Raw genomic sequence first — 11,134 nt, 5'->3', positions numbered from 1 at the left:
ACACAAAGAAGGGAATTGATCAAAATAAATTTAGAAAAATAAAGTGACACCGAATTTAATCTAATGACTTAAAAATATAATTTTGAGAATTTTTTCGATTTTTTTCGACTCTATGAAAACAATAAAAAATTCATAAAAAATAGAAAAACGAGGAATTTGGAAAATTGAAAGCAAAGTTGGGCAGAACCGTGAGGAAACTAGGACCTAGACGCGTAGAAACTAAACCTATGACTCTAAAAACGATTAATATAATCAAGAAAACCCGGCAACGACGCCAATTTGATCCGCTGTCGCGCGCGGGTTAAAACGAGTGTTTTTCAAAAACGTAGTACGACGACAATTTTAACTCGGATATCATTCTCACAAGGATTCTTGATTATTATTATCCAAAGGTAAATCGAATTAAGGGGGGCGGGAGGTTGTTTGGTTTGGTGTTCGATTAAGAAAAAGTGATTATTAAAAGCAATTCTTGAAATAAGCTGTTATAAAATAAGTGATTACGAAATAATTCAATCTACCGATTCAGTTCCTACTATCATCGATTAATATAATTTTAATACCCTAAGAGGATTGTCTATTCCTATTTGGATATAAACTCAATGACAAACGCGGTGAAGTTTGTGAGATGTATGATCCTATTGTCCGAATTAAGCAAACGGGATAAGTTTTCATGGATTAAGCAAACATGATTGATCAGACACAAAAACGAATTAAGAAAACGTGACGTGCCTATGTTAGGATCATACAATCAACCAAATTGAATCAATATATTTCATGCAATCGAATTAAGCATACAAGAACACAAAATATCATTGAAAGGAATTAAACTAAAATTAACATTATAATAATCTCAAGTTTTGGAACCTGAATTACGGCAGATCGAATCAGACGGATTAGTTCTCCATGGAATTCGTACAAGCTTCCAAATTTTCGTGAATAGTGATATCGTGTACTGTTTTCGATTGCTTAGATTATATGAAAAGTAGAATAAATCTAATTTGGTCAAAACATAACCCAAACCCAAACTAAATAACCCAACACAAAATATAAATCTAGTTCTGAAAGCTTCAACGGATTTTTCAACCATGCTACAGTCCGAATTAGCTTCTGACTTCTTCATGAAAGTCGTAGCTCTTTCTCCTAGCTTTCCAATGACTGGTAGCACGCCTCGATCCAATACTCCTAGCTCCAGTTATGAATTTATTCGTGCAGACTGCTAATGCTGAAAATAAGCTGCGAAAAACAAATAAGTGTAAAAATAAGATAAATTATAAAAACATATTAAAAGGGAAAAATAACCAAACTAAAACATGGAAATGCATAAGTATAAATATAGAATAATGTGTATCAAAATACATTGGTCACACCTATTGCAAATATAATGGCAACAAAAGTATAACAAAACTCAGAATTCACTCATTCTAGAAGTGATTATTTTGCAACGTGTATAGCAAAATGAAAGTGATTATTCCTCACGCGATAACGACACCAATTCCACTCATGACTCACGCGAGGACAACCCTTAATACGTTTATCTCTCAATTGGTTTTTGGATTCTATATTCTTCATGTTTCGGTCTCAACTCAACTTCATTTCAGCTCTCTTGCAAAGTGTTTGAGGAAATTCCTCAACCAAGTTTTACTACTTATTCTTGCTTCTATTAGGTTTGATTTTACTTGTGATGCTTATTTACAATTTCACTCTTTTGGATTTTGGATCGATTCCCCTATTGGTTATGATTTCTCAATTAGGTTTTGATTTGGTATTGGTAAGGGTTGCGGTAATGATTCTTTGTGACATTTCTTGTTGTTTATGGTGAATTTGTTTAGGAAATTAATTTATGAATATGGTTTGGTAATGAAATTTTTGTTACTTTCAAGTCTAAGTGCGAATGACTTTTCTTATTTCAATTTTAAGGTCAATTTTTTGTATTGTCAAGATGCTAAATTTTCTATAGTTTTTGTTCATGGCAAGGTTTGAATTCTCACTATAATCGTCCACTCAAGATGAAAAGAAAGGCAAATACATAAATCAAGCATACAAGGAGAAGACAAATGAGCAATCAAGGATACAATCAATCAAGCAATCTTAGAAGACACAAGCAAGCAAACATTCATAGAATGATAAATAAAGTTTGAGGCTTACTGATCGGAGATCCTCCGGTGGTTCTTCAATGGCAACGCAAGTTCAATTATAGTAAGCGATTCTTTGTGTTCACTTGTTAATTCTTCAGTTTCTTCTTTTTTTATATGACTCAATTCCTCTTCATATCTTCTTCATCCCCTTTCTTTTCTTCCATTTGTTTTCTTGTTATTGTTGATTATTTTGATGCTTAAATCGTGAAAAACTATGATGTGAAGTATGGTGAAGGTTTATGCTCAAGTTAATTGAAGCTTCAATGAGAAGCTTCAACAACCATGAATTTGAGCTCTAGTGAAGGAATGTTGGAGAATGGAGAGTGAGAACTTGAGAGAAAGTGAAAAATGGGTAGAATAAAGTGGAATCAAAAAGTGGAAAAAAAATTCAATCCTTAAATGGGAGAATAATGAGTGATTATATAGAGCTAGGTGAGATATGATTAGAGGTTGATAATGGGTTAGAAGTTAGTTGGGGCTGTTTTGAGCACTTTGGGCAATTGCCCAAAGTGGTTAGAATTTAGTTTATGGAAGTTTAAGGTAGTTAGGGTGGTTAAAGCATGAATGTATGTGACTTTACATGTATGTGCATATGCTGAATTTTTAATGAATGTGAGAGAAATTGAATGAATATACATGACATCACTTGAATACATGTTTTGGTACTTACATGGTATGGATGAATGACTTATAGATGCATTTAAATTGATGTTTACGAATGGAATGATGTATTATATGAATGTTGTATTTTTTTAATGCATATGATTTATGGGGATTTACTTTTTGTATAGAAATGGAATGAGAATGATACATAGTATGGAATTTGTATTTATGGTATATGCATAACATGCTGAATTTTTATAACTTAGTATTGAATTTGACTTGTTTTTGAATGATTTTGCATGTGATGTGAATGTATGTGCATGTGCAGAATTTTAGAAGTGAATGGTATGAATTTAAGATGAATTTTCATGTGTATTTGTAAATGCCCATGATGCTGAATTTTGCCCATTAATATGAATGTATACTGTGAATTTGAATGTATTATATAAGTGCTAAATTTTATAATTGAATTTAATTTCTAACTTGTTTTGATTTTTTGGTACTTGTACGTGATGATAATGATGATGAAGGAATGATGTGAAGGTGGCAAGAAACACACGAAAAGGGGGGGGGGGGGGGGGGGGGGGGGGGGGGGGGGGTTGTATTGGGTTTCTAAAAATGATAGTTTTTTTCAAAACCAACTTAATCAAACAATAACACGAACAAAATAAATAACAAGGTTATTTTTATACTGGTTCGCTGTTAACGAAGCTACCTCCAGTCCACCCTACCAAGGTGATTTTTCCTTCTCAACAAGGGCTTAATCTACTATAATTGAAATTGATTATAGACACCACAAAGACAATTCGTCTTTGTCTTCTTGAGTTTATCTGACTAAAACCTAGTCACTCAAGGAAACCACTCGAACAATTTGAGATTTACAAAATAGTGCTTGAAAGAGCCGTTATGCATCGCGACCGTGATGCATGTCATCGTGGTCACGATTGGGTGCTGAAAAGTGCCTATAAATAGAGACAAAGCTCAACTCTTTCGTACAATCACTTGAGCAATCACTTTAAACATCCCATTTTTCTCTAAATTTCTCTAGCAATTCTCAATTTCATATCACTATTTCTTTACATGTATTTTCTTTGTGTTTTAGTTGAAATGGCCTCAAACCGCAGTCGTTTCTCTGGTACATCAACCTCATTTGCATCATCAACTCAAGATGAACCCATCTTCCCAAATTACCAATTCCTCTCTCAAGCATACATAGAGAAATACTTTAAAGTAAAAAAATTATAAAATAATGCTCGAAATAGCTTTTGATCTTCCCAATCTGGAGGGATATGAAACTTTAACATAGATGATGGAAGAGAGGTAGTGGATAAAGCTCAACAATTTGATTCAAGAAACCAACAAGTCGATTGACTTAGAACTTTATGCAAATGCGACCCATCATAATCGAAACGCGTACACATCATATATGTGAGGTAAATGTATAGATTATAGTCATGATGCTATTAACGCTTTACTTAAGTTGTGTCCCCCGGGTCTATGTGGAATTTGAAATAGAAGGGGAAATAACAATAAACCAAGTGAGAAAATGTGTGAAATTATGAAGAATGAAATCTGCCGAATAGGAGCATAATGGGTTGTTGTATAGGAAGTTCCACTAAGGCTAATCACAACACAAATGTGCCCAATTCAAAAATAACAGGCATCATTTTTTGTGCAAACTCTAGAGGTATCTTTTAACTCTTTAGAGTTCATTGTGAAGAGCGTTATAGGTCTGAGGGATATCTTGAACCATGAGCCTATATATTTTAGGCGTATGATGGCTAGAAATATTAAATACATGGTTGATGCATCATAACGTGCTTGTGGGCATTTTTGTATAATTAATTAATTGTGCATGTTAACAGGTGTCCAAAGTCACCCAGATGACGAAATGATCACTCTACTGCAACCAATCAGCCATAGTCCCATGAAAAGGATATCAACATTTCCTATTAATGGAGGTGCTCAAGAAGAAACCCAAGATGAAGGCCAAGATTAGTTTTATCATCCAGAGATAATATAACAACAAGAAAACCCTTAATAATAACAACAAGCCCCTGATCATCTATAAAGGCTTGAAGAGCACGCGCTTGGTATTGAAAGTTAGGCCACTGAGATTTCACCTAACTTGTATGTCAAACCACCCATATACAAACCAAAATTTCAAGAATATTTTAATGAATAGTAAAATCATATGTGATGACACTCTATCATTGTATGAGTTTGGGTCGAAGAAAAGGATCAAAGTAAGTTGAAGAGGAGCAAAAATGAAGAATAAAAGCAAAAGAAAGAGGAAAAAATAACTAAGTGTGGATAAATAAGGACTTAGTGAAAATTAGGTGAAAATGGGAGGAAAAACGTGCAGCTATTGAAATAATCATGCGCAACATCGCGTGTGCGATAGGGAAGTAAAAGCTACATCGCGCGCGTGATGGAGGTCATCATGCGCACAATGACTCTTTTTTATGGTCTTTTCTGACGTCTTCTGGCCCATTCCTAAGGCTTTTAAGGGGAATTTTGATACTTTTTTAGGGGTTACGAATTTCTGCACCGAGAGTGACAATTTACAGTGTTATAAGGTATATTTGGAGAGCATTTGAAGCCACTTGAGGCCAATTATTCAAGGGAATTCTTATGAAACCCTCTTATTCTTTTTGTGGTATTGTTATTTGAATTATGAGTAGCTAAACTCCTATAGGTTAGGTTGTGTTATGATGAACCTATTTCAATATTGTTGGATTCTATGTTGATTTGACTTTGTATGAACCTTTTGATCTATAGTATCATTTAATTGCTTATTGTTCTTAATACTTTTTATGTGATATACTCTTTTAATCTGATTTTGGGCACATAGGGAATACTGACCATTAATCTATATGTTGGACCTAAGGCAATTGTTGTACTTACATTGATTGAATAGGAATAGGAGACCCCGAGTAGTGGCATATGAAAAACTCCAATTTGTGGTTAGTGAGTTATTTCGTAAGGGATCGACTATAACGGGTTTTGTTAATTCGCCATGGGGTTATAGTGGTAGGATTATTCATACAGAGCATCAAACATCAACAATAGAGGAATAAGGGATTCTAAAACACAACCTGGCCGCTTTCGTGATTCTATTTACTCGTTTATTTACTTTTTGCACTAAAACTTGAAAAAAAAACCTTTATACTAGTTTTTATACATCTCAAACATTTTGTCTTGCTTGAAGGCAGTCCCTGTGGATTTGATCTTTTTATTAGCGCGGCATTATCGTTACACTTGCCGAGAAGTCATTACTCTCCAGAATTTGAGAGAGCATTGTGTAACGACAGAAGACATGAAGACATACTTCATAGAGAGAAATGGTAGCAGTCCAAAAATAAAAGGAAGATATGTCTATTATAGGGTTCCATACACCTTCTCGTAGTCTTGAAACCCTATAATAGGCATATTTTCCTTTTATTTTTGGATTGCTACAGATGATTTGAATGAATTTCTAGAAGATCTAATACCAATTGAATCAACGGCGAAGGCAGGGGACGATATAGATGCAAGATGAGCTATGATGTTTTCTGCTGATATAAATGAAGTCATCTTCTTTGTTCGAGCATAACCGTTATTGTGATTCGTAACTTAGGATCATAGGAATTTGATTGTTGGAATTTGTAGGAATGAGAAATCAATTTTCTTAAACTACGCCAATATTCCACTAGGGAAGCTAGAAATGCTTGGTGAAATGGTGGAATATAGTCTTGATGTGATGGAATGGATCTCCAGTACAACACCGCAAGGGTGAATCTGCAAGGTTATCACTCTAACGTCTAAGTTAGTAAGAAAATGAAGAGTATGGTGAGTTATGGGTTAGAGAGAGAATACGCCAAGTCTCACGTGAGATGCTTTATATATGACTGATGGTTATGGACGTGAAAGACCGTTTGATGACATCTAACACTAAACATCGACCAAATATAGTGCGAGGTCATTGTACCCTCGATGCTATAATAGAGTGATCAATACAAATGATTGAGCTTTCTCCTTGGGACCAAAGGCTAATCCGAAACAAATTTTATATTAAACTATTTTATATAAATTAAAATAAATCAGAAATAAATCTAACTTAACAAGATCAATATTACTCTTATTACATCTAATATATTTATATAAAATAACATAGTTTTTTTTTTACTTATTCACCTTATATAAATTTGAATCTAATCCTAATACTAATACAAGAGTATTAAAAAAAATTTAAGAAGACTCTTGTTATTTATTATACTTTTGTTTGCATAAATACCCTATTAGAGATTATAACAAAAATAAACATGATGCACCATTATTACTAATATGATGTGAATGATGATAAAATAAAATAAAAAATGAAAAGGAACTAAGTGAGAAGTGAGAACACGTCTAACGTGGGCTTAGTCGAATAGTCAAACATACGAACGCGGTTACTGGCTTGACTTCACGGTAAGGCAATGACAACTACATATTTACAGTACATTACTATAAAATAAATCACACATCTTCTTCATACATCTCATCTCACCAAACAAAACAAAACCAAAAAAAGCAGATCCAGAACACAATCATCAACAACAAAATGGGTGGTAGAAGAAGCATCACATGTTTAGCATCATTGATGGTAGCTATGGTGTTGATGATGAACGGCACAGAGGCACAAGACACCCCTTCTTGCGCTTCGCAGTTAATTCCGTGCGCTCAGTTCTTGAATGCTACGAAACCACCAAGCTCTTGCTGTGATCCGCTCAGAAAAACAGTGGAAACTCAACTCACTTGTCTCTGTAATCTCTTCTATACTCCTGGTTTGCTTCAAAGCTTTAACGTGAATATTACTCAGGCTCTTGGCTTAGCTGGTAAGTGTGGGATTCCCGGCGGTCTCTCCAGCTGCAAACAGGGTATGTTACCTCTCTGTTTATGATGAAAATTTTACTTATTAGTAAGTTCTTTGTGTAATTGTTTGTATCAGATTTTGTTCACGGTAATTTGTGGAAAAAAATTGAATCAGTTTTCTAGATCTAAGGTGAAAAGAGGAAAGAAAAAATTGAGAAATTAAGACTTGTTTTTTTGAGACTGAACATAATTGTTTTGTTAATTACGTTGTTGTTTTTTTTAGTGTGTTTGGTTTTTGGATGAAAATATCCCTTTGTAAAATTAATTAGGGCTAAAAATGAATTGAATTTAAAGTAAATTAAAAAAATTACGTCAACTTTTTCTTGAGTATTTTTATTGCGTCAAATCATAATTCTTCTAATAAAATATTAAAAGGCATTTCATCTTTTTATAAAACTCTTTTAGATTGTCTCATTAGATATAATAATAATAGAGTGTGTAGTGTGTATGCATTAATTTTTATGCATCATGTAGTATTGATCAACCTTTCATTATTGTTTCAGCTGGGTCAGCTCCAGCTCCGACTGCCGGCGGGTCCCCACCGGGTAAGAAGCTTCTTCACTCCAGCAGCATACTAATTCAATATTGATTTGACTTTTAAACTTGATTAAATAAAGTTAAATCATTTTATCAATTAGTCCTTCGGTGGCTGTTTGAAAAATAAGAGATAATGTAGAAACTAATAAATATTTTATTGCAATTTGTCCCTCATAATCTTGCAGCTAAAGGTGGTGGTGAATCTGGTGATAAAGGAGGTGCAGGCAGAGTCTCCTTCACAGGGTTTTCTTTTGTACTCTTATTAGCATCCATGATGTTCAATTAGGAAAATCTTACTGTATTTAATTTATCTATGTAATTGGCTTGGCTACTGAGTTAGTATTTGATTGCGTGTACTTTCTTTTTCCATTAATTTGGTGTTATTACTATTAATTAATTTATTGTCACAAACTCTTGTTGAATATTCTTTTAGGACTAGTAGACTATTGAAACAAATTTTGAAAATGAGTAAACGAAGCCTACAAAGTTGAAATGTCAAATTAATCGGCTAGTTGATGAAAGCAAAATGGAATATTGGGTGTGAATGGGTTGTTATCAAATTCATAGACGTAGCTTCTTGTGATGATTTAGACCCTACTTTTTTTGTCTCTATGTTTTGTTACTTTGTCTGCTCTTGTATTTTGGGCTGTCTAGACAGCCAATTCTCAAAAGGGACATTCTATTAAATATTTTAAGAATGTAGACAGCCGACTTGAGTTCATGATTTCTCTTAATACTAAATGGCTATTATATGGTCATCTTAATACTAGATATTACTGAGATGTAGAAAAAATATAAAAATCTCACATTGTGTGGTGTCAATGGGCATAGTATTTGCGATTTTGGGCGAAAGATATGGCAAGACCCTTAATTACTTGAAAATATAAATAATACTGAAATTTACCTTATTCCTAAATTTAACGAACCAGAATTTGTGACCCAATTTAGGCCTATATCCTTATGTAAAAGTTTTTACAAAACTGTTAGTAAAGTGGTGGTGAATTGCATCAAAGTTTGTATCCCTCAACTAATTAGTCCCAATCAAATTGGATTTATTCTTAGGAGGAGTATTCGTGAAAATATTGTTGTTGCTTAAAATTGGTTCATAGTATGCATAAGATAACATGTAAGATGAGTTATTTTACTATTAAAATGCGGCTTCTAAGGTTTATAATTTATTGAATTGATCCTTTATTGATAATATTCTCAAAGAAGCTGGCATGCCACATATGTCAATAGTTTAATATGATAATATATATATATATATATATATATATATATATATATATATATATATATATATATATATATATATATATATATATATATATATATATATATATATATATATATATATATTATATTATATTATCAGACATATATTAAAAAGGTATAACTATATCTGAGTCAAAAGAAGAGACAGTTAAATAAAGGTTAGGAAAATGTCTTTGGTTTAATCGAGAAAGTCCTATTTAAAATAGTTTGATTTAAAGGATTTTGAACGAATGAATCACCCTATGAAAGTAAGTGACTCATTGGTTCAGAGAGAGATCTTACGCTGCTGAAATGAGGTATGATCACTTTTGACTATTCACTTCTACAAAATTTGAATTCTCATACCAGATAAAAAATAATAGTTTATATGAGTAAAATAAATTGAATTGAAGCTTTATATACCGAACTTTATTTTGCAATCTAATTTTTATGTACTTAATGAATGTCTCTACAAAAGTGGAGACAACATCAGATATCAACCGATGGAATGAAAGGTGTGAGTTGAAAGGTGAGGATTGATATCCGAGTTTAAAAATCAGATGAATAGGCCAACACATAAAAATAGTTTAAGTCTAATAGAGAGAACACATACAAATGCAGATATAAAATCTTAACAAGTCATGTTGCTAAACTAGATCATGTAAATAAGGGGTCAATGACTTAGGATACAAATGTATGCGTACACTTCTTATATTTTTATATTATTTCTTTGAAAATAAAATTTTCCAAAACTAAGACCACTTATTTACTTGGTACTTATTTACTTGGTTTAAACAATAGATAAAATTCATAGTCCTAAGTCTTTCTTTATAAGTTGTATTTAATTACTCCAAAATCACCCAAACTAAAGTAATCATCGTCTTAAATAAACATAGGATAATAAAGTTTGGTAATCAAACTGGTCTCTAAGGATGATAACTTTTTTTACTACTTCGATACACTTGTACGCTTGTGGCGTGTCAAGTTTTTGGCGTTGTTTCCAAGGACCAATTTTGATATTGATATTTTATTATTCTTCCATCTAGACTAAGACATTTTCTATTTATTTTTTTGTTTTTAATTTTTTCTCATTTCGGTTGGATGAGAAGAACTCAAAGTCTTGGGAACCATGTTGAACCGATTAACGAAATCAAGAGTTATTTCCACGAGAGGTGTAAATTAAAACAACAAATTCCTTAAGCGATGGTTGCATATGTGCCCAATTGAACTCTTAAAGACTATGTTACTCCCACAAAAGATGAAACTCATTCGAGCATAATGCGTCATGTTTTGGATGCTAATAATTTTGAATTAAAACCCTTTCTTATTTCCATGGTGCAGCGGAACCAATTTTTTGGATCAACAATTGATTATTCGAACCTGCACATCTCCATATTCATCAAATTTTGCGACACTTTAAAGATAAAATTTGCGTCAAATTATGCACATCGTCATATTCGTCAAAAAAATTGGGTCCCTATGTTCTCCCTTAGGAATATAGTCAGAGCATGATTATAGTCCCTCCCCTAGAATTCCATTATGACTTGGGATGAGCTTAAGGTCACGTTCCTCACTCGATATTTCTCGTCAAGCAAAATGACACACTTGAGGAACCAAATAACTTATTTTATGAAAGAAGATGGGAAATCACTTCTTGAAGCGTGGGAATGATATAAAGAGTTGTTCAGATCATGCCCCCACCATGAATT

General features: G+C 32.9%; 1 protein-coding gene and 1 non-coding gene across 2 annotated transcripts; one reads left to right on the top strand and one right to left on the bottom strand.

Annotated features, from left to right (window-relative positions):
* The first annotated feature begins 7,125 nt into the window (after positions 1-7,125).
* Positions 7,126-8,564, top strand: LOC127074134 (non-specific lipid transfer protein GPI-anchored 7). The gene is made up of 3 exons (XM_051015428.1): positions 7,126-7,639; positions 8,138-8,179; positions 8,357-8,564. Exons 1-3 carry the CDS (start codon positions 7,324-7,326, stop codon positions 8,455-8,457), a joined length of 459 nt encoding a protein of 152 aa, XP_050871385.1. The 5' UTR covers positions 7,126-7,323; the 3' UTR covers positions 8,458-8,564.
* Positions 8,565-11,028: 2,464 nt separating this feature from the next.
* LOC127077339 (small nucleolar RNA R71) lies at positions 11,029-11,134 on the bottom strand. The gene has a single exon (XR_007787172.1). It is a non-coding gene; the product is annotated as a small nucleolar RNA R71 (small nucleolar RNA).

Source organism: Lathyrus oleraceus, chromosome 4 (genome assembly GCF_024323335.1).
Source record: "Lathyrus oleraceus cultivar Zhongwan6 chromosome 4, CAAS_Psat_ZW6_1.0, whole genome shotgun sequence".
Classification (NCBI taxonomy): domain Eukaryota; kingdom Viridiplantae; phylum Streptophyta; class Magnoliopsida; order Fabales; family Fabaceae; genus Lathyrus; species Lathyrus oleraceus.
Note: the sequence above shows the minus strand (reverse complement) of the source record. Positions and strands in the feature narration are given on the sequence as shown.

Excerpts from the sequence above, each read along its gene's own strand:
- LOC127074134 (XM_051015428.1), top strand. The coding sequence starts at position 7,324 with ATGGGTGGTAGAAGAAGCATCACATGTTTAGCATCATTGATGGTAGCT. Across the intron at positions 7,640-8,137 it reads TCTCTCCAGCTGCAAACAGG|CTGGGTCAGCTCCAGCTCCG; the intron begins GTATGTTACCTC and ends TTATTGTTTCAG. Across the intron at positions 8,180-8,356 it reads TGCCGGCGGGTCCCCACCGG|CTAAAGGTGGTGGTGAATCT; the intron begins GTAAGAAGCTTC and ends ATAATCTTGCAG.